The sequence below is a fragment of the Mesitornis unicolor genome, unplaced genomic scaffold, assembly GCF_000695765.1.
Source record: "Mesitornis unicolor isolate BGI_N332 unplaced genomic scaffold, ASM69576v1 scaffold24020, whole genome shotgun sequence".
In the NCBI taxonomy this organism is placed as follows: Eukaryota; Metazoa; Chordata; class Aves; order Mesitornithiformes; family Mesitornithidae; genus Mesitornis; species Mesitornis unicolor.
The window spans coordinates 42493-68865 of NW_010156586.1; the positions used below are offsets into that span (position 1 = coordinate 42493).

The following is a 26373-nucleotide window of genomic DNA, read 5'->3' on the forward strand; positions in this document are numbered from 1 at the left end:
TCTCATTGTCTCTGACAGAAGGTTTGGTCCACGGACTGAATGAATTCAGCAATAATTTGAACATGCAGGTTTGGCTCACAGAAAAGGATGCTCATTAAAGACCTTGTTTATTGCACTTCTATCCAGCACTATGTGTTTAGGGTTTTTATAAGCAAGACACTAGACAGAAATTTCTAGAAATAACTAACTAAACTGTCTGGTGCCTGGACTTTAGATTTCATCTCCCAAAAACAGGTCATGAGCCGAGTCAGGCTCAGGCTGCAAACCTGCTTTGTCTTCCAGGCTTTCTAACTCTTTACGCACTTCCTGAATGACGCTGCTTTCTTCATAATCAGAAAGAATATCTCTGGGTATCAAGCTGAGAAATGGCATCTCATCCATGGATAAGGGGTCTTCTTTTTCATTATTCCTGGTTTCATTGGCAGTCAGTTCACACACAGATGTAGTGCTGTGGCTGGTGGAAAAAAGAGACATCTGGTCATACAGGGATGTGGTATTTTGCTAGTTTCTTAATAAAATTCTTCATTCCCTCCCCACATGAAAGCATGTTAAATACCAAATAGTGCCGGGTCTACTGTAGCTGACTTCATGAACATCTGCCTGTTACATGCCAGACAGAAGGAGAATGAAAGACGAGATTTCCACATAGAGAGCTGTAACAAAGATCTTAATAGCAAAAAACTCTTGATACTGGGACACAAGATGGCAGTGGACCTAAGCACAATCTGTCCCTTCTGCCTCCAAGCATTCACAGTGACTCGTCATTTCTGTTCACACCATAATGCTCAGTGAAGAAACAAGATACTTCAGCTTAAAAGAAATGCAGAAAAAATGATGTTTGCCATCAGGCTGTAGAGTTGAGAAAACTGTGGGCATTATATATTTGGTTGTAAATAGGATAGTGCAAGAGCTGTATTTGCTGCTTTGTTTCGAAAAGTGGCTTTAATTGCCTGCAAACATACATCCCATTATTTGTTGTAGGAACTTTAAAAAGAAACAAGAATGATTTCTATTTGTTGACGGGAGGCAGGGAAATAAAACTTGATCGTGGTGCCTCTGCTATCTCTGTGCTGCATGGGACAGAACAGAGCTACAGGTCCCTATGACAGTGCAAGGTGACCGCTGCTTGTGCCAGGCACTCCTCAACTGCTCAAAGCTGCAGCCTCTCTCACTGGAAACAAAGAGTAAATACAGAAGATGTTCTGAAGCTTATTTTGTGTACGTTTTGAATTCTTGTCTGTTTTGCTTTCTAGGAGGTCAAAGACTTCTAGCTGTAGCTAGACTCTCCCCATATTCTCTAGGATGCAATCTGATTGTTTCCATGTTTATCACTCACTAGTGATATTTAGTCACAGAATCAGAGATGGTTTGGGTTGGAAGGGACCTTAAAGATCATCTGGTCTCTGCCCATGGCAGATGTTGGACACCTCCCACCAGCCCAGGTTGCTCAAAGCCCTGTCCAACCTGGCCTTGAACACTTCCAGGGAGGGGGCATCCACAGCTTCCCTAGGCAACCTGTGCCAGTGTGTCACCACCCTCACAGTAAAGAATTTCTTCCTAATATCCAGTCTAAATCTCCCCTCTTCCAGTTTAAAACCATTGCCCCTCGTTCTATTGCTACCTGTCCCTGTAAAAAGTTCCTCCCCAGCTTTCCTGTAGGACCCCTTCAGGTACTGGAAAGTCGCTATAAGGTTCCCCCCTTAACCTTCTCTCCCTCCAGGCTGAAGAGCCCCAACTCTCTCAACCTGTCCTCGGAGGGAAGGTGCTCCAGCCCTCTGATCATCTTCGTGGCCCTCCTCTGCACACACTCCAGGACTTCCATGTCCTTTTTGTGTTGGGGACTCCAGAACTGGACACAGTACTCCAGGTAGGGTCTCATGAGAGCACAATAGAGTAGTCAAGGGCCATTTCAAAGAGAGAGAGGCTGTTTCTTTTAATAAAAAAAATGTAGGGAATGTAGCAGTAGAGAAACCGGCTTCTCAGGTTAGTTTGAAACTGAAGGGAAGTGCAAGCAAAGGTTTTGGTTTTCTTGGCTCCCCCCCCCCCCCTGTGGTAGAAGTTCTTGGCCCCCCCCCCCCCCATGTGATAGAAGTTACCTTCTGTAAAGCTGAGCAGCAGTACAGGAAAACACTCGTTTACAATTACTGCATCTATTAAAATGTCTTTAATATGTCCTATATGAAAGCAAGTGAAAGGTCTAACGGAAGCCCAATCTAACATAGAAAGTTAGTGGCCAAGAGCCCTATGTGGAGAATTAACTCGGAATGACAGATCTCAACAGCTGTTAGTACTTTCTGACTGATCAAAAAGCAGTGCCAGCCTGACACACAAACTTAATTCGCACTGGGTTAAGGTGCTGCCAAACTCAATGAGGCAGATCTGTGTGCGACAAAGCAGTGACTGTGAGAAAGCTTCAATGCTGCTGATGAGAAAAGCTGTCAAAACACTTTGTAGCGTGGAGGAATCTGCAAGCTCTGGATCTATTTACCACTGAAAGAGACCCCCTCAAAAATGTCAAGCTGCTTCCTTGCCCGCTTTTGATCTTTACCTCTGAGGTTGGCAGATCAAGCCACTTGCACATGGGCACCGCTCGAGGACTCCATCGGGTTCCAGCTCCCAGGTGATCAGGTTGAGAAGTCTGTTGGAAGGATCATGGCAGGGTTCACCTTCCTCAGGTAACGGAGTGCACACAGGAAACAGTAGTTCTGCATGCCAGAGTAAATGAGCGTTATGAGAAGTTGTAACTGTCTGCTAAACTGAGATGACCTAATCATTAAGTCTACAGGCACGGTACAAAAACCAGGCGACCTCTTTTTAACTCCCCTTACATATTAGGGAGCCATAACTTCAAGTTCTTTCCACTAGGTGGGAGTAAGACACTGGAAGTTTATGCTTCATGAGCAAGATCAACTGCTTTTCCTGAAGAGAAACTGCACAACTCCATCCCTTCTAAAACTGAGAAAACTAATGCTACAGTGACTCCTTAGCAATGCATAGCATTAATGGTTTAAATGAATAGAGAAATATTTCAGAATTATCTCTGTAATCTTCCTATTTGCATTTCTTTGCAGAGGTGACATATAAAGAGCAATTGTTCAGAGACTAAATAATGAGGTTACAAGAACTACTTCTCAGCCATTTAATTTGTTACAGCAATTCTACAGTAGGTAAAGCTGCCTGATGACATTTTGACCTTAGCACCTTTCTTTCTGCATGGGGGTGAATTTCAACCTCTGTAAGAAACTATTTAGAAGGATATGTTGTTTGGTTTTCCTGATGTTAGTAACTTGTAGTGTCAACTCAGCTCTTCCAGATGTTCCCCTATCAAACCTCTCTTCCTCCTTTGTCTTCATTCACCTTATTTTTTTGTGATATGCAGACTAAAATATGTGAAGAGTTCAGAATTTAAGTTTTTAAAACAGGCATGGTCAAAATAGAGATATATATGTGTGTGTGTGTGTATATGTGTATATACACACACACACACACATGCTTTCATGTATATGACTTATCAGCTCCTAATTCCAAAACAGATTTTATCTTAAGCAGCAAACGCTCCATAGTTTACTACAGTTTTACATTAAAAATATGCCTGTAGAGACAACCCAATCTTTATTAGGGCAACCTTTTGCAATACTCTAGTGATGGAGAAAGGCCGTGAGGTTAGGCCTAACCTGCAAAACCCTAAAGCATTGCTAAAGCAGACAACCATAGAGAAAATCCACTGCTGTTAATCAATAGCTCTATTTAAAGTTTTACGAGTGTTCAATTCTAGTCAATATTCTTACTCATTGTATTGTTCCTTCCTGAATTAAAGGTCTGTACTGAAATTTCATTTCTAGCTAAGCAGTAACTTACACTCAAATTAGTATGAGACACAGCCTGTTTGGATTCCACGGGGAATCAGGGGTACAGGAGCAGTACTGCCCGAAGAGTAGAGTAGCCTAGTGCTACCAACACCAATGGGTGAAATTACTGATTTAGCCATCTCTTAAGCATGAGCTGAGATTCAAAGTCCTGCACGGTGAAAATAACAGGCATTTATTACAAGTGCTCTTCCTGTCTCATTTCAGAATCAGAATACAAAGAAATCTCAGATAGAGCTTGGTGAAAATAAATCAGGGGAAATAAAACTGCTGTAACCAAAACTTGCTGAAAACGAACTTATTTAATATCAAAGATCTACTATGTAATGCTCAAAATTACAAGGAAAAGCTGAGCAGACCAACTTGCCTTCAACTGGATGGTGTTTAAGCTTTCTCCTGTATTTTCCTGAAAAGCCCTAGTAGCCTGATACACCAGCAGGCTGAAGGTGAGACAGGCAGCCCGACTACCAGTGAAGGTACAAGGTCAGCTCCTGCTCATAGCAAGTGTCAGGAAAAACGCTACCTAGAGAAGTGCCTACCTGGTGTAGAAGATGGTTGGAATAGCATTCTGTCTCTACAAAACTCAGGTGAACTATGATAAACGCAGCAGGGAACTAGCGGGTATCAAACAGCAGAAAAAGCTGGGCCCTGACCAGGTAAGATTTAGGACTGATTTCAGGCCTTTTCTTCTCCTCCCTTCTGTAAATCAAGTCTCACACTCCCACATGGACTGACAACATCATCTGGAACATCACTACTCTCTGTATCTTGCCTGATCGCTCGGTATTGCACAGTGTAGTGGCCGGGAAGGCTCACATAAAACTAAGAACATGAAATGCATCTGCAGTCTGATTCTGATGGTCTGCTTGCTGATACGAAGGAAAAGCCACTTTCAGTAATCTCATTAATTTGTTTTGTACAGTTTTAATTCTCTTACTTTTGCTCTATTGGGTGAAAATTTGACACAGAGCCCTGTTACTTTTAAATGACTGAGATTCTCCTTTAGAAACAGCAGATTTTTGTGATTCTCACGCCGCCAACATCTCCAGCGTGCAATATATTTTTTCTTTCACCACTGTGCACCCCCTCAGACTGTTTCTCACTCCTGTTTTATAATGAAGTTAACACGGTGCACTCCACAGGCTACAGGAGAGTGACCTATTGATTCTGTTGAGATTTAACCAATTCACTGGGTAAAAGCGCTAAATATTAACACTCCTGTATTGTAAAATGAATAGGGTAGAAAGCAAAACCTCTGTACCTTTCTGAAAAGCACAGCACAGTCCGGGGTTGCAGTCATGTTGGTTCTCACAAATGGTGCCGTTCTCTCCTTTGGAAGTGGCTTTCCTGCACTCCCCCCAGACGCAAAGCTGCTCTCCACAGCATTCAACATCCCGGGAGCAATGCTTGCAAATGGAAAGAACACGTGACAGAAGTGTTGCTCTAGCACTGCCTACGTATCTCAACATGCAGCTAAACACAGAATTAGGCCCTGTATATACGCATGTCATATTCCTACTGTTTGAACTGAACTGCTTGGGTTCTCAACTTCAGTCTTGCGTAGATTTATTTGCCAGACAGGAGCCTCCGCAGCAGAGTGACAGCACTGCTTTATACTATTGTACTTTCAATCGTACAAAACCTGAATTCTTATTTTCACATCAAAACTGATCAGCAGCCAGACATCCTACAGTGTAGTGTGGATTTCTGGACAGCTTTTGCAATCAAGGGAAAAAAAGAACAGCAAATGAAACATTAACAATGGAAAACTTTACTGACTTTTTTCCATTGTTAAATGCAGTCAGGAATTAACAATTTGTTCAAAAGGATTTCTTTCACAGACCAAAGCAAAAACACTTACTAAAACCCAATTTTCAGGTGTAATAAGAACCAGACCTCATTTGTAACCAAGAATCTTTGAAAAGTCTCTTTGAAAAAAAATTCTCTTCCAAATCAGAAATACAAATCTCCAGCTAAAGACACCTTTGTATGACAACTGTCCCAGGGTTTCAACTATACACAACTAATAAAAGCAGGGTGTCACTTTGTTTCTTTTTTCAGGTAGTTTAATTAATAACTTAGAGATTCCTACTAGGTCAGCTTTAAGAGCTTGTTTCTGTCTGTGCAAAGCCCTGTCTGGGCAGCCACACAAAATCCGAGTTCCTGTTCCAGTGGATCCCAGAGGCAGTGCTTAACACAGGGCAAGAAGCAGGAGTCTGCCAGCACTATTAAGAGCTGCTAGTGCAAAAGAAAACTGTTTTGTAATTGTGGGGCTTCTAGGTCAGGGAACTGATCCCATCACCTTCAGTCTGAGCTCAATTTACAACAGGACCCAATTTTCACTTTTTTATCCTACCAATGTTCTACTGAGGATTAGGTCACCATAATCTTGATTTTTAATTATTCCATGTTTGGTTGAAAAATTACGAGTTTAACATTTTCTAGAAGATGAAGAATAAGCATCCTTAATGACACTTGAGCATATATTCAGGACTTGTGTTTAAACAGGCAGTCAATCCACTGAAGTCAACAGAACTCCCTGAAGTTACCAAGATAACGAAGTATTTAAATAATTTCAGGAACAACCCATTGGTTTTAGATTATAATAATCCTATTGACTACACGACTTTACAGTGAGGTTTGCTTGCTTGTAGACTTAGCTGTCTGCAAATGGTTTGAGGAGTGAATTTGTTTCACAAGAGGCCATCAGCAGAACGTAGATGAAAAGCGACAGTCAGATGAAAGACCTTTCAACAGACTGCTCTTAAACTGGATTTTCACCACACAAAAAGCCTGAACTTCACAGGGACCCGCCCCCTACAGAAGATGTTCTAACTATACATTTATCTTTTAGCTCCAAAGACAGGAATTTAATGCTCCTCGAGGTTCACAGATTCAAATAATGCAAATGATTCAGGTAAGAGGATCATTTGCAGTAACACTGGCACTACAGCACTGTAGAAGTTGCCACTGAAGGGAAGAGCGCTGCGATTCTCCTTGTGAATCAAGAGCTGGGAATGACCAACCCTCAGCGGAGCCTCGCGGGCTGGCTCAGCGTTTCCTCTCTGCCCATTCCACTGGCAACCTCCAGTGCGTTAGTTCACACCAGCCTTAGGCCTCCTAACAAGTGAGACTCAAGGCAGGAGCAGAGGAGTGCAGGTTTTAAAGCACATGAAAACAGAAACCTTAAAGCTGTGTTAACAGGCAGGAAAAACAAGCAAACAAGCAAACAAAACCCACTCAAAACACTTTACACAAACAAAACCCACTCAAAACACTTTACACATCCATTTTTTAACCTCATGCAGAAAGCTTTGTATCTTGTTTTCTACCAGTTTTGACTTGCAGACATTAGCAACAATAACTTACATACTGAATTTCTAAAGACAAAAAAACCCATCTCATTCAGAACTTACTGTATGCTGGGTTTTACAGAGCTGACACTTGTATTCAAAGGTGGAGAACTGGCAATATTTCCCTGTTTCACAGTCTTCATCAATGATACACTCCTGAAGAAAAGAATAAGAGTGTAATTTGCCACTGCGTGACAGAAACCCATACCTCTTCTGGAAATACCAGACTGTCTTGACCGATTATATTCCTTATTTGGGAACCAAGGAAAAAAGCTTGCTTCAGTTCTTTATACAGTCACGGTTCTGTCCCCCTGCCATACCTAAATACTGTGGCCTCGAAGTGCTGGATGGCTTCACTGCTTGTATAAATATTAATACCATCAACGTCACGAAAATAAATTATTTTGTTCTGCAGGCTTTTTTTTTTTGATGGGGAGGCTGAAGACATTTGTATTAAATCTATTCTACTTGTATTAGAGTACAGTTGTGATTCATTACTTGTTGGCTGTTTTTTTTGGATTAGGGGCAATAGCAAAGGAAGGAGGTTCCCCTCCAGCAGCTGCAGCACTCAGGAGTATCTTCATGCTTGGTGGGAGACCATTCTGCAGCAGCTTGCTTGATCCAGGCCAGGCAGCTTTGTGCTGTCCTCCCTCCTCTTCCCCAGAAACATTAGTGCCAACCTCAGAAACACTGCAGCACAGTTGGCTTCCCTGAGCCAGCAAGGACAGCCCGAAGGGAGAAGGGAAATGGGTTTCCTTTTCCTTTTAACTGCTCCTCTGCTCCTCTTAGCAAGCAGCAGACAAATTCTTCTCAGGCAAATGCGAGCACACTTGCAGCCTCTGAACATTTTTGTAAGCAACAGCTTCTATGCTGAAAAACGCAGTGCTTCTTTCCACGGGACTGGTAACGTTAAATGTTCCTGGGACTTCCTGGTAACAGCAGCGCTACCTTACAGCCGTACCTCTGGGAAGCAGTAGGTATCACACACCGTGGGATTTCCTCTTCTCGGTTGATGGCATGCCTCTCATGTACCTGTCACCATAGTCCCTCACCTGCAAACATCTAAATATCTACACATACAAATTTTAAATCCTCACTGTAATTTAATTTGCAGGAGGAGATTCTCAGCTGACATCGTTCCTCTGGCAGGGTGCTAATTCACATTTACAACATTCTCACCTGTTGAAGAACGGGATTTCAACACCACACATTTTTGAAGTGCATGTAACAAACTCAGTGTTTCTTCCCTGCTTGTTTGCTGCACGTGAGTGTTCAGCAGACAACTTTGAACACTAATTTGAGATTGACAAGTACTGAAGAGCCACATACCATCCTAGGGGGAAAAAAACGCCCCACAGTTCTGTAATGCATCAGCCTTTGCTACCCAGCAAAGATGCTAGAGGAAACCTCAGGCCAGCAAGGTGCTTAAGCACGTGTTTAGCTCTTCAAACCTGGAACCAATTCACATGCTCAAGAAAGATGTTCACGTTAGAGGGCCACTAGAGCTCCCATCTGAATCACAAACTCAGACTAAATGTTTTTCACCCAGAGGTCCCACAAGCAGTGTGAGTGATGGCTCACCTTGCATTTCTGCTGCACAAGGTGAACTTACAAACTGGTCAGAAATTCTTCCCAGAACACAACTCTGCAGGTATGGCAGTGAGGATAACACAGAGAGTAGCAGTATGTGTCTCTGTGCCCCTGGTGTGTCTGGTCCACAGGGAGGGGGTGTTTATTCTTCCCATCTAATGGTTACCTCTTAAAAATCACATGATTAACCCTCTCCTCTAAAATCTGCATTCTCCAGGCTGGAAACAATCTAGCCAACAGAAGAATAACTCATAGCGCTGTTCTGAATCAATTCTACTCCATCACTGGTTTGTACCATCATAAGGTTTATGCTAACTTTTTGCTGGAAAAGGAAAAGGAAAAGGAAAGGGAAAGGGAAAGGGAAAGGGATACAAAAATCCCTGAATTCTCTGAAGAAACCACTTGACTGCTCTTCGGCAGATACTGATCTCACTTCCTGCAGATCAGCTGTCATCTGTGCAACCTCTATTGCAAGTTTCCACTAAGCTTTTAATTTTCTATTTCTACTTTTTTAGATCATTTCTCCTCAAATGACTGACTTCTTCCAACCCATCCCAGTTGGCTTTTGTGCTTCAGCAGGGCTGAAAATTAGCTCAGCAATAATTTTAAGTGACATTCTTAAATTACTATAACCACTGAAAGAGGAAAAGATGATGTTGTGACACAGCTCTACAGTCTTCAGATCTTCACCAGACTGAACTTTATAGAAGTTTCTTGCCCCGCGTGAGACAAGGCTGCTTTGCATGGAAAGCATTGTCTAAGGTACCCATTCTGCCCATCTGAGATGTTTTCATTTTGATTACCTACAACACAGAACAGATGCTAAACACCATCTAGGGCCTGCTTCTTTCCAAGTCAATGAGACGATATTCAGCTGGAACACAGGAGGTTCCACTTAAATTTGAGAAGAAACGTCTTCTCAGTGAGGGTGACAGAGCACTGGAACAGGCTGCCCAGAGAAGTTGTGGAGTCTCCTTCTCTGCAGACATTCAAAATCCGCCTGGACGCCTTCCTGTGTAACCTCATCGAGGTGTTCCTGCTCCGGCAGGGGGATTGGACTGGACGAGCTTTTGAGGTCCCTTCCAATCCCTAACGTTCTGTGATTCTGTGATTTTATGTTTATAATTAAGAAGCAGTCATTTCAGCTATTTTAGTCTCAGCTGCTGCAAACGACCGTAATGTTTTCGCAGCTTCATTATCTCAGTACAGCGTGTTACAGTTCTGCCTGTTTGCTTCTGTGTGACTACATAGTCAGGTGGGTCAAAACCCAATGGCTATACAGCACGTTTGAGGTTTTGTGGTTCCAAGTTAGGAGTTTGACACTTCTCTTCAGCAGCCCAGCTCTTCCTGGCCGATTTTCCGTCTGTAGCTTTGTCAGCGTCTTTTATGAAGCCTTCTGTATAAACCAGACTCAGAATAAACGACACCGTTTCGTTCCTGTTCCATCCCCTTTCAGGCAAACAGCCAGGTCTCACTGTAGTCAGATTTTCCAATTGTCCCTTTCCACAAAGGAGAAATCTTGCCATAATCGTTTTTAAGCTCATGGAATAACTCTCTCTAGCTCTAAACCCACCTAACATCAAAGCTGTAATTTTCCAGTCACTGCTTTCTCTTGGACTAATGAGTCTCCTGCCGAAACAACCTCTTTTCCCCTCTTACTGAATTGTGTCCCACCAGTTCAGACTTCCAAGTTTTATGAAGGTTTTCAGTTAGGGAAAAAATCCCTTCAAGGTTTCCTTTCCTGACACCGAAAAAACTTGCTTTCCTATGCTCTCTGTAAAATTTTGTGCCACACTTTAAACCAACTTCCTTCACCCAGCTATTATAATCCATAACCAACATACAGCTCAGTAATACTTACACATGCAGCTGTATAACCATTTATATTTTCTTTCCTTTTCATGTTTTTTTCCCTTAATCAGGCTACCTTGAGACACAACAGTTGCTGGACAAAGAGCAAACCCAAACATCTTCGTCAGCTGCAATGGATTCTGAACAATCTGTTTTCTAGAATTCTGCAAACTAAGTTATTTCTCAGAATATTTTGTCTTTGCAAGAGCAACAGTGTATAAACTGAGGAGAGGGGATGCCGGCTTCCAGCACGCAGCAGAGCATATGAGTTGAGCAGCTACACTTAAAATGGTTGTGCATCTCTCTGAACTCCATTACGGTGTTATACCAGTTAATTTAATGTAGCAGCAAAGGAATATGCTGCTTGAAAAGTGCCAAAAAATAATGCAGCGTGAAAGCAGGATTGCCTATTTATTAATGGGTATACTAGGACTCAAAAACAGCAGAAGCCAGGATGGAGAAGAGCACGCTATGTACCTGTACGTACACACTCAGCATCCTGTGGGCTCTTACTGTAATACTGCACTGTGCAGTGAGTATCCTGCAACATCTGAAAGCAATTTAGGGGTTAGGATCTGTTCCAAAACCAACAGGGCAAAAAAACCCCAACAAAACACTGAAACTCGTGGAAAAGTTTTCCTGTGTTTTAAGACCCTAAAACAACGGCTGCTGAAAAAACTTCCAATTTTCTTGTCTTTGGCAGATTATGCCAAGCTATTGGTTGCTCTCCTGAAGGATGCTTAGTCTCCACATTTGAGAATAAAACAAATACAAAAGTGATTGACTGATGGCAGTGACAGTGAAGTACGGTTGTACCACAACTGCCAGAAAACTGAAACAGGGGACCGAGCGCGAGATGGGCAGCAATGTACAGGTCAGAACTGGCACAAGGGGTTTTGAGAAGAGTACCTGCCTTCAGGCCAAATGTTTCCATCTACATGGAAAGGCAAAGAAGAAGAAAGTTTTCTTTCAGTGTGACAGGACAACCTTCACACCCCATTCAGTAGCTGCCTTTGATCTTCAAGGCACTATGGGCTCTTTTGGCAGATGGTACCTGACTGGTGGAGTGCAGCCAGCTGTGGTGTGGACCACGTTATCCCCTGCCCATAGAACACGCTATGGATAAAGAGGGAGAAGCAAAGAATTTCTTGCTTCAATTTGTGGAAGCAGAACTACAGAGTTAATCTACTTGCATATAGAAACCTCCTTTCGTTTGCAGTGTGATCTGGTTTCTGTACCTTACTACAGTAATATTTTTAACACTGTTTCGCTGGTCATACATTATGTACTGACATCTTACTCATTTTGCTATGCTCTTTTTCCCCTTAATTCCTAAATAACACCCTGGGTGTAGACTAGAAAATATGCTCAAGTTTATTCTGATACTGTCTGACTTTCAAAGTGAACCACCTTTCCCTCTGTGGGAAAGCGACATGGTGCAGTTTGCTGGCTTACTCTGATCCAGCTGCAGTTTGTGACCACAAACCTTTTGAAACTGCCCAGCAGCTGAAGCAGAGGCAGGCTTTCTTCTTGCCTTTACACAGTCTGTACCGCTGTGAGCCCAAAGTGTCCATTCCCAACCTTCTATGGATTTCAAGCTCACAAGCCATGAAGTAATGAGGCAAAATGCACCAGTTTCAGGGAGGTAAGGAAGCTTTGCCACCAGGTACACAGCATAGGAAGCAATGCTACAAAAGCAGCTGGTGCAACAACTGGAAAATTACTTTTAGTGACAAACTCTGAAATGCATGGGGGCACCCCATGAAGTCTAGTGGACATCTATGCTTCAAAAGCTTCTCTAAGCAAAAATCCCATTTACATGTCTCTTAAAAGTTCCTGATACAAAGACATTTCCATTTCAAAAAGCAGTAACTCAAGTAAAACTCAATGTTAACCTCCATAAATGGTAGCTACAAATCCTTCCCAAACAGTTCCAGAGCTCACCCACCTGTATCCGAGATGATGATAATTTAGCCATAGCTGAACTGCTCTACCTTTGTTCCCATTGGAACTGTCATTTCTTAGCAATTAAAACTTCTAAGAGTTAATATTTACTTCTGTCTTTGCATCTCCTCTTCTAGGTTTCGTTTTAATTTCTACAAGTAATTTAATGTAGGGTTGGCCTCTGTTACCACAGCAGATGGCAAAAACTGCTGAGTAGTAAGGAAAAAAAAGCATTAAAACTGTTTTATATCCTGTATGTACCACATGTGTTAGAAAAATGGCAGAATTACATAGAGTGGAATATTGTTTTATGGAAACTACTACCATAGTTTGAATTATGGTAGCATTCCAGTTCCTACTCCCTTAGTTGTCTAGACAGGGCAAATAGTGCATTTGTTTTTAATGAGATATGTATTAATTTGCCTTGAAATACCTCAAGACCTCTGTAATACTTTCCAGCAAGCAAACCTCTTACTGCTGTCCTGCCAAGTACATAGCACTCATAAAATTAAGGACTACTGTTAAAAAAAGACAAACTAAAAAGAGCAGACATGTGAGCTGCAAGCTACGGTATTAGTCATAACCCAGTGCTATGTGGGAAAGTCAGCTACTTGTGTGGCTGCTCAACGGGAATGTGACTTCTGCGCTCAAAACTGATAAATAAGAACATGCAACACTCTCAGTTTTGTCTTCAACTTCTCCATAGAACTAATCTTACCCCATTTCCTTCTCCCCTGTCAAGAAAACAAACATTTTAATTGGAAAAACTTAAAATTTCTGGCTCTCCACATGATGCAATATGAACGAATGCAAAATCCTTCCAACCAACATACTCTATTCTGTTCTGTTCTGTTCTATTCTATTCTCTACATAACTGAAGATGGCCCAAAGGCATCTGAACTTGGCTATAGGTGCCAACATAGCTACGTTAGCCCTAACATGCTATCAAAAAGTCTGGGGAATTAACTGAGGCAGGTTGTAGCCACCCAATGAATTGCCCACCACCAAAGGCAGTGTCCACCCCTTTCTACACCATCTGCTTATTCTCACCACAAATACAGCAATCCTGCCACTGATCAGACTCTTACGCAGTTAATGTGCCAAGTCAAAAAACAAAGAAATAAAATGTCATGTTATCCACAGCTTCAAGAAACTGAGACTTCAATGAAAGAAGTATCTACACACAACATCAAGATGAAAGATTCCTGACAAATGCCTCAGCATAATGAGAAAAATGATGCCTAGATGCTCTATCAGATCATGTTCTGTTCAAAAAAAACCTCTATGCTACGAAGTTTCCATGATTCACTACCAAATTATGTAAATTTTGAAAATTTATAGGAGCAAAACAATCCAGAGTAACTGCACACAGCAAGGATGTGAAACAGCTGTGCAAAACGGAAAACAGTTCAAAACAAGATTTCTGCACTTAGTAGCTGCTTGCTAATCTTAATCACTAAATTAAGAGCAGCACACTGAGTAAGACGCCAGCCTGTGCCAAATCCCTCACAGAACTTACTTCAAACCCTGAATCGTCTGTGCTTTGTTCTTACATGGTATAGTTCTTTGGTAGTTTACAGTTTCAACAGACTTATTTACTGTGTTTGTGTCAGCCAAAGATAATAATACTAAAAGAGAAATATATGAGTAAAAATTAATCTACAATGGATTTTGCCTACAGCAGAGTTGACAGCGTGGGAGACTGCTGTTAGTGTACACGAAAGGGAGAAATTTCTTTTCCATGAGCTGTAGATGGAAGAAGAATGGGTTAAAATTACACCAATACAGACTTTACAGCGAGAGTAGAAAAGCATTGGATTAAATTGTCTCCAGCACTTGAGTATTTTGAGAACAGAACTTTTTTTTTCTTTAATTCAATTCTCTGTCTGAAATAATCTGTCTACAGGATATCAACAACATGAGATGATGACTGTTCCTGAATATCCAGTCCATTTTCTAAACAAACTCTAATGAAGAAGAAATAAAAAAGGATCTTCAGCACAAGCTTTATGTCCTTCCAAAAAGGACATAAGAATGGGAATGTATTACAGATTTTCACAATGTATGAAGTCCAAGACAAACAGCTACCAGGGGATCAAAACTCTCCCTTGCTGGTGGCTATGAAGTATCTTGGACACAGAAACACCACTAAGGTTTCCCCTTGCCTGACATCATGATGCCTGTTCACAGAACAGGCTCTGAGTCATTTCCAGACAGAATAAGAAGTAAACAAATCCAAAACTCCCACTCCACCCTGTATATCTTTTTACCAATGATGCTATCTTATGATATATTACTCAATGGAAGGGAGAAGTAGACTTGTTACTAAGGTCAGAATTAGAACAGGTAGAAAACTGGGAAAGGGGTTCTCTCTATAATATTTTATATATATATATATATGTATGTATGTATATGTACACGTGCATTGGTGAACAGCCATGATTTGACAGCTAATGCATGCACTGCAGTCGCATTCCTCAGCACCAACTATCAAAGTGACTCAGTCTCTCAAAAGCCCAGGCAGATGCTCACATCGCAAAAGATGCCAACATGCTGTTTTTGAATCAGATGTGAGGAAAGACAAAGTGAGACTTACTCAGCTGACACAAGAATACAGTGCTTTTTTCCTCACATTTGCCAAAACTTTGATGAAACGTAACTGAATAGAAAGAGAATTCAATTCACCACTTTCCTTCAATTTCCATGGTCTACCTTAGTAAACTGTAGTTCAAAACACCATCAAGCTGGACTAGCAGCACCTCACATGTCTTCCTGACCATAAACAACTACACAAAAGGCCAAGAAATCTCAGATCACATTCATTCTTTCTCCTACTCACTGGTGCAAAACCAGAGTCATTCTACTGATTTTAATTGACCTACCCCTCCAATGGGCCATGAAAAGGTTAGAGGAGACTTAGGCTCATCATACAAGGAAGTATGTGTTACTGGGCCAACCCCCCAGCCATGGTGAATTGGTACCATTCTGACACCTTACAGTACAGATGTAAACCAGCTACAGATTTAGTTCATTCATCTGTAACCTTTGTATCTCAACATTCTAAGATTATAACAGATGTAAATAGAACAATAAACAGATAAAACATCTATGCTTTATGTACCTTAGCCTGTATTTCTTAAAGCCTTTGCTACATGTTTTTACCCTACCAGTTAAAGCTTACGGCTTAATTAGGTAACATGGTTTCAGCTAAAATCCCAAATAAGCATCTGCTGGAGCCAAAGGATTAAACCATGCAATCAAAAACAGTGGAAAAATTTCTCTTTTGCCTTAAAGGTTTTTTTTTTTGTCACCAGCCCACATAAAACAACTCACTCTCCTGAATGTAGCTGTTACCTTACAGAGAAGATAAAAAAAATTTCATTTCTCTTAGGATAAATAGGTAGATCTAGTAGATGCAGAAAGTAAAAGCATTCATGGGGATTTGGTTTTCTATCTCCCTTCGACATGGACATGATCCGTAAAAGACATTTGGACAGCCTTGGTTCCCTAAACTCAGCACATTACATGTGAGAAGACTGAACTAAAACCAGGGAAAATGTAAACAACCACACTTTGATTGACACTACTCCCTTTCCACAGCCTGTTTGCAGAAGCATTGCTACCAACCAATATGCAAACACGGAAGAAGCCGATAACTGAACATGACGGATACCTCCCCAACGATGAAAAGCTGCAGACAAGCCAGAAAGTATTTCTGCAGCTGACAAGAATGCTGTAAGCTCCAGAAGTGGTGCAAGGCTCTCAGATGGACACTGACGAAGCAGTGGGTGGGCACTGACTCTCTGAGAGAAAGTCTGTTTTGTGGCCTTCTGGATACAGACTTACAGGTTTACTGTTGTGTTTTCACTAACACCATTGAATCAATTCTAGGCACTGTTACTGTGCTACAGTAATACCTTAGTTTTGGTGAGGAGAAATTTATTCCAAGAAAATCATTCTACCTTTAATATTTAATTACTCAAAGGGTAACAGTCCAGACAGATAAAAGTGGTGAAGCAGTTCTTCAGCCAACCTGATTTTGCATAAAAATACCTTTTCTTTGGAGCTTAACTGGAAGAGAAATACCATACTATAGCACGTGGGGATCTGGAAAATTTTAAAATTACTCTAAACACAGCCATAGACCTGAATTACTAATGACGAATGTTACTTTCAGAATATCAGTTAGTACTACACAGCTTTTTCTGCCTAACTTTACAGAAAAAAACAGTAAGCTAAACCAACAGGAAATATGAAAGAAACCTTAGGCACTCTTTTTTTTGTTACTAGTAAATTAAATTTATTAACGTTATCTGCATTACTTCAGACTCTCACTGATACAAACAAGAGCAGGATTTGATACCTTTAATTAGGAGTTACCCCTTTGTTGTTGCATCAGTTATTTACCTGTAAATCCAAGCCACTATTTCAGACAAAAAAAAATAATATTGATCTGTGTTCCCTGACCTTTGGTTGTTGTGTTTTCAGCTGGAACACCTGCCTGGTTTGCCTCACTTCTCAGCAAAAGGCACCTTGCTTCTCTTCTCTCTGATAAGGTCTAGCAGCTGTTTACACCTGCTTGTTTGTTCGGGCTCACCAAGCATGATATCTGAGTCCACGGAAACTGCAGGCTCACTTTTCTCCACATCATGGCCATTGCAGCACTATAGTATTACAAAAACATCTTATGTTTGTGCACACTATCCCATTCCTGATTCTCGTGTGGATCCATAGCTTTTTATACAGCGTTCTCTCTGAGAAAACAAGCCAACTCAGAATGGACTAAGTTCAATACATAACGATGTGGACACTGAGCTGGATGACACACACCTCAGCTGACAATTATAGAGATTTCCCACCTTCTCCCTTGGAGTTTCTTCATGCAGGATCAGAGGCAACATACGTTTTTCATACTCCGTATGTCAGGTCTTTCCATTCATTGCAGCTAGCATTCAGAACTTTCTGGCTGTAGTCCAGCGAACATCAGATGACCAGTAAAAATTTTGGTCTTAGAGAAACACTCTGACAATAAGGCCATCTTATCAACCATGAGCTGAATGAAATCTCTCAATAACTTCTGCATCACTAAGAAGCATTTGCTGCTTATAGAGTTAGGTAGGAATACTCAAGGGCATGCACAGACTCCAACACACCTTTCATACAAGAAGGGTATGACCCTTGTTCTACAAATATACTCATAACCTAAAACCTAAAAATATTCCATATTAAGAAGAGCAATTCAGAATACTAACTGCAAAGTTCTTCTCATCTTTGGCTACATCCTCTTTGCCTTTGCATCCTTCTCCACATCATTTTCTACTCTAACAAACACAAGATACTTGTCCTCATGAGCTAGTTGCACCTTCCCCTCAGTCTCATATTCTACATTGCCAAAACTGAAACTGAAACAGAAAGAAAAAAGAGGTTTCAGCAAAACATTCAGAATGTCTGAACCCTGCCTGGCTGAAGAGCCCTGGCTCCCTAAAACAAGCCAGGGGATGGATTTGCTTGTTTCAAAACAGACCTCTCATGGTCACTGGCAGAATGCTCTTTCACAAACTGGGCTCAAAAAGCTCAAGACCCAGCCTCAGACTGCATGGCAACTCCACACCTTTTGCAGTGGAGCAAGTGTAGACCATAAGCAGACTGCTAGCATCAGACAGGTTAGCAAACGTGAAACATCAGAAGGGCAAAACACACATCACACTGCCTTGGAGAGGTGGTGCAAGAGACTGAAAGACCTGAGGGTAGATTTGCTACCGAAAAGCAGTAGTTTTTAATGCCTGGTAAGATTAAAAAAATGCCTATTAGTTTTCCTGCAGGAATTCAGGTGGACTGGGACTGGATGGGAACCTGGCCTACAAGAAGTGGTTTGTTTTAAAATGTAAGCCATGACGTCCAAACACTTGAGGCATACTACTTAAAAACTATTGACTGAATGGGACAAAAGTGAGTGCAGTAGCATGCGGGTGTTCTGCTTACAAAGGCCAATGAAACTATGGTTCATTTTTTTAACTGATTGCCATTGTAAGCTATCCGTGCATTTTTCAGAAAGTTTTAGCCTATATTTCAACTGTAATAATCTATTCAAGTTACCATTTAGTATATACTCTTGGAAAACAATGACACAGTTAATTCATATCTCTTAATTCCTTCCTGGAGCATTAGCTAGGAAGTACAGTTTGCCTTATCTACTCCTACACTAAGGACACCTCAAGGGTGGGGTGTGTTGAAAAGAGCTGTACTAGTCAAGACACGATTCATGTCGCAAGTTATGGTTGGACAGTTAACAGAAAAGCAAACTAGGGGTACTAATAAATTAAATTATTAAGTATGCATAACTACCAGATTTAGATGTTATGGGATTTTAGGCTAGACAGTGACCAGGATTTCAACCCAAGAATGCATTTGGTGTGTCTACTGGCAGTTTGAGGTTGTTGAGTGCAAGTCACCAGGGACTAAAAGTTCAGTTAAAAATTAAACAAAAAAAACTGAACCAAAATGTAGGAATGGGATGCCCAAAACAAGTGTCTTCCCTGAGACACCAGCATGCTAAAGGGAGGAGAAGCCAACACCAAGACACTGCATGTTCAAGATTCTGCCATCAGCTGCTCTCCTGCAGTGATGCTGATGGAAAAAAATGCAATCTCCATCTCATTCATGCTTCCTTCTCCGTTTTCAAAGCTTCTTTTCTCTTCAGCACTGGCAGGAACTCCTCTCCCTGGAGCCGTATGAATCTCAAAGAGAGCAACACCAGTATATGTGGCTGAGAACACACTTTGTGAAATCATATGAAAGTTGCTCAAATAGGAATCAAGCAGTTACTTTAGCAGTTCTGGATATCTGCAGAGAAATGGAAGTTTGGTTGTGAAGTGCCACAGCTTAGCCATTTAAAACCATTTTTTCTCTAGCAAAGAGTGAAACAGAACCCCAGAGATTAATGATTAATTCTTCTACTATTTTCTTTATTTTTACTATTTTACTGTGAGACTAAAGACAAAGGCCAAAAAATGCCTTACATAAGGTCATTATAATGGGGATGCTATCCATTCTATCCCAGATAAACCAGTGACCTGACTGATGGTCACTTCCTGAACCTGCCGAGCCAGCTCGTAAAAGCAGTGCCACAGGCCTCCCTGCCCAGAGCTAAAGGGATCCAAGCAGCCACCTCTAACCACTGAAATAAAGGCCTGGTACCATGGAATCTCTTTCCTAAGGACCTGAGTGTTTGAAATGAGGCGCTAACCAGCTGCTGTTTGTGCAGAAGGATGGGTGCCAAATACCTGTGTGCACACAGGCACACACCCATCTCTGCATGGAAAGAGCGAGCACCTTGCACAGAGACACACTGAAGGCATCTCTCCCTGCTATCCCACATAGAAACTTTGATCTGTACCATATAACTAATGAGAAGGCAGTCATGCCCTGAAGAGCCTCTATCATCAAGGACACACAAAAGAAAGGAATGTATTTTATAGCACAAAGCCAAATGAGAAATGCATGATACTCTTCAGGTTCCCTGGTACACTCTCCCTAGATCTTAAGATCTTTAAAAATCTCTTTCAAGAAAGAGAACTGAAAGCAACCAGATGTACTTCTACTAAAATCTTGGGGGGGGGGGAATGCTAAAAAGCAGCTGTTGCTATTTTTCTTCATCAAATTAATACAGACAAAAAAAAAAAATCTTAGGTACACTAGCCTTTAATTAGAAAAGACAGGTTATAGGAAATTCTACCCTGAACGCAACTGAGAAGAAATGCAAGTAATCTTTGTGCAGCAAATATTACCAGTACTGATTCTGTTTCCTTTTATTTTTCATGCTTGCTTTTCATCACTTAGGCTGAAATCGGACTAGTCAACAAGCCAGAAAACATTTCAATTCTCATATGGTAATAAAGAATGACATTATTTTATCTGTGTTCCATACTTGAGCTTACTACTGAAATGAGTCTATTAATTTGCAAGCTAACTAACACTCCTCAGAGAAGTAAATACAGAATATTTGAGCCTTAAACACAGGGGCAAGTGAATGCAGAACTCTGCACACAGAAACATGCACATCCAGCGACCTCTTGCCTGTATTTGGCCTCTTTAAAGATACAAGAGCGTTGGATCTTAGCCTGACATCTACGCTGATGACTGTCAGTCCTCACTGACATCTGAGAAAGTGAATGTTAGTCTGGGAATGTAAATAGCGCCTCCAAATAACGCAGCACCTCTGAAGAACTGGACTGCACTGCCAGAAATGGCAAGCAGCCCAATTCCTCTTCTGGAGACTTAAAATACTGATGATAGTCTTCCAGCCATCAAAATAGTGTCAAGTGAGCCACTGAGTTACAAAAAGCACAGTCTAAAGAGAATACTGTAGTGATGCAAAGCCAAGAAGAAATTCTGTCTGAGAGGGAAAAGTGTATGTGTGGCGAAGATAATGCCTTATGTTTCTGTAACAGTGTTATCTGCACTAAATGTACACGTGTATACTTATACATATTTATATGCAGTATGTATATGTGTGTATTTGTACCTGTTTCCAGGAGGGCATAGGGGTGGCACAGGCACTGTGATTTAAAAAAGAGACACAACCTATTTCCATGGAGCTGCTTCTCCAGTGCCGAATTTCATTCCAGCCAGTATGTGGCTTTATGATTGCAACACAGACCCATCACAAGACACATCTTCGTCCATCCATGACGCTTTTGTGTCATGTCTTAAAGCCCAAAAATGTCACTGGAAAAACTTTCAGTGGTTTCAGTGGCTTTTCACTCAGCTCAGAGAATAAATGGGAACTGAGAGTTGTACGGTTCCAGTTATTACTACTTACTGTGGTAATAAATGATACAGAGTTTACATTTCAGAGCAGGTGGTTTGCTGAGGTCTTTGATGAATTCTTATATTAACCACCCAGTTTTATACCTAAAGTGCAGGAGCTGTGGGAATCCTTATTTTTTACAAGCTAAGCCTACAAATGGAACCTATGAAACAAGTTTAGTTTTCAGCATTCAGTTTCCCTGCAAGCATAAAAGTTGAGCTTGTGTGATAGCATGTGCCTATTTCTTTTACTTGGCACACTGAAAGTAAAAACAAAAGTGCTGTTCTAGAGAGGCACCAATCTGAAGGCTACAGGAGTTGCATCAGAACAGGTCCTGTTCTAAACAGCTGGCTCCCTACAGCCTCTGCTACCAAATTCCCATCCCCAGAACAGAATGTCAGTGTCGTCCTTTTTCAGATGACTGTCAATACTTACAGCTACAATTATAGAAACCTCTAGTACAGAAACATCCTACTACACAGCAGGATGAATCACTGATGGGTATTAGGGATGTGCGTTACCGAACAGCGTATGCTAGCTGTATTTAGAGATCCACTGAGATAATCTCCAAACAGATCTCAAAAGGTTTCCATTTTTAACTGTCCGGAAAATACAAAACCTGTACACATACTACTTTGTTACTAACATTTAAAATAAGCAGCGAAGAAGCACAATTACTCTTCCACCATCCAGCAGTCTGTAAAGCCTGTGGCCTGGAAAGTGACTGGGACATCCCGCAGTGTCACACGACACTTTAAGTATGAAAATTTGTGTATATAAAAATGACCTAAGGGGCCAGTGCAAAGTTTTCTGCAACTCATTTCCACAATACTTTTGTCTTAAGTTTACAGATCTAAGCAACTGTGCTTTTCAATTTGGACAGAATTTTTCTTTCACTTGGTAGACCTTTTCTTGGCAGCAAGTTTTTCTTGCTGTAACCCCAATTTTCCAATTTGCAATCTCATTACTCCAACAATAGTTCTTCACACTTGTACTACCCTAAGTAATTCATATTCTTCCTTAATGTTTAAAATTTTCAAGTATTTTCATATTTACTTCTGTTAGGCATCTCTTAGTCAAATGTATGTGTGTTTGTCCACTCTCCTTAAATAACAACCGAATACGTCTGTTGGTTGCTTTTCCCATTTAGCTTTTTCGCTAACTTGGCAACCTCTAAATAAGGAGTTTGTACCATGGGCATGCTGAAAGTTCAAAATGAGTGTGACAGGGAAAATAAACATGAACAAATGTAGTTCTGTTTCAGCAGCTGCTGCAGTAAGGATGTTGATGAAGGAAGAGCCCTAGGATTTACATGATGAGGATTTAACATGACCAGTTCTGATCACGTTTACTTCATAGCTGAATAAAGACTGCCACTACGGAATTTGACACAAAATTGTATTCAGCCCTCAAACTCTTCAGCTGGGAGACTAATAATGATATTGGTTCTGGATACAGCGCTGGCTTGGCATGTGAGGTGACCTACTCACAAGGAAAATGCAGGTAATGGCACTTGATATATGTAGCTTGTGTATGATCATTGGAGATAGCTAACCTAGAAATACTTTTTACAGCTGTGAAGAATGCTTAGACACTACAAGCAAGCCTAATATATAAAGAAACAACACCAGTGTTGTGTTCCAGTTCTAAGCAGGTTGAAAGGTTTGCCTCTGTACACTGGTTTTGAAGATCCTGTGCATATATGCTTGAAAAAAACATTTAAATTGCCATCCTTACACATATCTCATTATTAAAAAGCATCATGCAACATGCTAACACTTTATATGAAAACAAGCTGTAGTAGCAATTTATTTTGTACCTTGACTTACCATCAAATCTATAAGCTTTGCCAAATAGTAAAAAAAAGTAGAGCACACACAAGCAACTTTATTTTGCTACTTGCCATTGTCAGCTTTAATAGCAGTCTAAAAATATGAGTTGACAGAGGGAAAACTTAGTCAGAGGATGGTAACAGAAAAGATACACTAATTTCAGGTGTTACACCTATTAAAAATATAAACTACCACCATATTATTTTCTTTTTTTAATGACTTATAAAATAGAGTTGCTTCTGTGAAAGAACTGGAAGAAGGTTACTCTAAAAAACGCTACTTTTGCTATTTGAGCGCAGTATTTACAGCCAAACTGAATATTCAGATCAAGCACCTCAGTTAACCGCAACACTGGAACTCTGCTTCAATTAATAATGTAATACTCCTAAGTTAAATTTATTAAAAACAAAAACTATTTTGACTGCTTACCCCAATGGTTTTTGTGTCTTAGAGCATTCGGAAATTTCACTTGGTGAACTGTACCATCTTCTTCCGAATGACGAACCCAAAGTATTTGTTTAATTTTCAAAAGGATAAAATGTGTTCACTTACATGATTTCTTTTGTTTTCTCCATCTTTTATAGATGTAATCACTGTCTCAGAAAAGACTGTTGATCCAGTTTTGTTATCTGTAACCTGATATGGCGAAAGAAGAAGAAAACATCAAACTATATTTTTTAAATTAGTCTTTTGTTACTCTCAGTCCTACACTCTGAAATAATTAACCCAGCCTGTCCTTTTTTTCCCATTTTGCTGTCACTCCTACAATCTCTTAATCTGGAGGGGGGAAAGTACATGACAAGGCTACCTCCTCATCTATTGAAAATGTCATTGTAACGAAGATAACCGAGCAGAAGATGGTCCTTCTTTTATGACACATGTAATAGCTGTACCTGTGTCTTATTTTTAGCAGGCATTTTTTCAAAATAAATTATTGTTTCACATTAACCTTCAGTGACATATGGCCCTACATAGTGACTAGGCAAGCAAAGAAGATACAGTAAAACCCTAAAGTAATTATCATCAGGAAAGCTTATGCACCACATGATCTTATTTCTCCCCAGAAAGTGCAAAATTGTTTTTATGTTTGAAGAAGAGGTTGTCTAGGAACCAGCAGGGTGCTATATATATTTTCTCGTACCTTATCAATTTCTTGATGAGTCTGAACAGTTTTATTACCAACTCTGGTTTCTGTGTTGGACTCATTATGGTAGTTGGGAGGCAAGTTTTCAAAGTTCACTTCTGACAGTTTTTTTGCCCCTTCCTCTTCAGCTTCCATCTGCCAAATTTAAATAAAACAACTCAAAATTAACAACAATTGCAGAAAAGAGAACAAGCAACACGTCTTGTGTAGCACTCAGTAACACCCTGTTTAATTCCGTGATGCTGCTGGTACAGATCCCCCTCCATGGGAAGGCTTATTCAGCTGTTTCAGTCAGTGACCACAGCAGCTCTTTTAAATGGACTAGAAAAACACTGGAGAGCTAAACCCTTAAGCTCTGGACTATTTAAGCCAAAGTCAGTCCCTGTGAGGAAAAGTGTGCAAAGACAGGCAACTTTCGGCATCTGCACAGGCTGATGCCGGTCAAGAGCCCAGCTTTCTATTTTTTCCCAGAAAACCACCACACACTTAAGACAGAATTTGCCATCTGACAAAGAAAAGAAAATATTCTGGAAGGTCAGAGAGCCATAGCCAAAGCCCCTTGATGTCAACTGAAGTAGTCCTATAGATCAGGGTGAACACATCCAAGAATTTCATTCTCTGTTGCAGTTCCCACTGTCTTTGTTTGCCAGATGAAGACTCAGCACAGAAAAGAAGTGCTCTCTGAATGAGAAAAGAGGAAGCAAAAGGGCATGAGTCTTGTAAAGAGCACGAACTCCGAATCAGTTGTGTCCCTTTGTTACTTGCAACTGCTGTAACACAGCTAGGAGGCCACAAGTTCAGCCAGGCTGAACAGAATTTTTTCCAAGAGAAAATTTCCCTTTCTGGTGTCTGTTTATTTTAAACAACAGCTGCAAACCTTTTTAAGTGTAAAGGATTTATCTTCTAAGATGCAACTCAGACAATCCACATTTTGTGCAGTATACAGACCATTGACCATTCCTTGATCCAGAACTGACTATAGGAAGAGGAAAACAGGCAGAAATTTTTACTACATCTTTATTTATAACTAAGCACTGTAAAGAATACTTTTTTTAAAATGACTTGTTTCAATGGGTTTGCAGTCTAAATGAAGTGGATGACAGAGGCAGATTTCAGCGACTGTCCAGATGTCCAGACAGTAGAAGTTCAGAAAAAAACAAAGAGTAAACAAAGGTCTGTTTTGCTAGTGGGTTGTCTGGAAAAGCTTTTGTTGGACTATGTGTTTTTTGCATAAGAGAAGAGAAGTTGGAAGGAAGATTCTTCACATGAAGGGGGAAAAGAACAGAAGTGAGGGGAACACAGGAACAAGGCCTTTTGGTTGCGGCAGGAGACAATGGCTCAAGGTCTAGTCTCAGGTCCTGGCTTTGAAACAGGTCCTGTGCGATTCCGGGCACAGAATTTGCGATCAAAACACAGAACTACATCAAAAGTAAGTCCTTCTCTACACGTGTTTTCAGGACTGTCTTGCACCTTTGAATCCTGGTTTGGGATAACGTTTTGTGCCTTAGTTCCTGCTGCACAAAGACAATAAAGTACCTCTTCACTCCCTCCCTTGCCACGTACTGTCATTTTCTCACTTCAGGATCCAGACGGACTGCTCACCTGCATTTTTGCCCCACCACCAGCCTGCATCGCTGCGAGTGGGTGGCTTTCCAGGGCAACCCCCGGAGCCCCAATCCAACCCCGGGCACACGGCGAGCCCCGAGCCCCAAGAACGCAGAGCAGCCGAGGGGAGAAGAGGAGGCGTGGGCGATGCGAGAAGCGGGGCGGGAAAGCCCAGCACTGGGAAGAAATAGTGCCTGCAGCAGAGGACAGACCGCCCGTCGCAGCAGGCGGTACCTCCCGCACCTCCCGCCTTAGGAAGGCGGCCGCACAGGGCGGGTTGACGGCGGTAGACGCCGAGCTGTAGGGAGGATTTTCGCGCTCCCCCCGACCGAGAAGCGCGCAGGTCGGCGCCTGGGGCAGCGGCTCCTCAAGGAGGAGC

At 41.2% G+C, this 26373-nt stretch overlaps 1 protein-coding gene across 1 annotated transcript; it reads right to left on the minus strand.

Moving 5' to 3' along the window:
• Positions 1-51: 51 nt before the first annotated feature.
• DKK3 (dickkopf WNT signaling pathway inhibitor 3) lies at positions 52-24524 on the minus strand. The gene is made up of 6 exons (XM_010193832.1): positions 24387-24524; positions 23798-23881; positions 7283-7375; positions 5128-5272; positions 2549-2705; positions 52-454 (listed from the first exon to the last, which is right to left on the minus strand). Exons 1-6 carry the CDS (start codon positions 24522-24524, stop codon positions 211-213), a joined length of 861 nt encoding a protein of 286 aa, XP_010192134.1. The 3' UTR covers positions 52-210.
• Between the last annotated feature and the right edge of the window lie 1849 nt (positions 24525-26373).

What these genes read in the sequence shown, in the direction of transcription:
- DKK3 (XM_010193832.1), bottom strand. Translation starts at nt 24,524, where the DNA reads ATGGAAGCTGAAGAGGAAGGGGCAAAAAAACTGTCAGAAGTGAACTTT. An exon ending in GAGAAAACAAAAGAAATCAT is followed by an intron (nt 7,376 to 23,797) that starts GTAAGTGAACAC and finishes TCTTTTCTTCAG; the next exon opens with GAGTGTATCATTGATGAAGA. An exon ending in GTGCTGTGCTTTTCAGAAAG is followed by an intron (nt 2,706 to 5,127) that starts GTACAGAGGTTT and finishes TCTGGCATGCAG; the next exon opens with AACTACTGTTTCCTGTGTGC.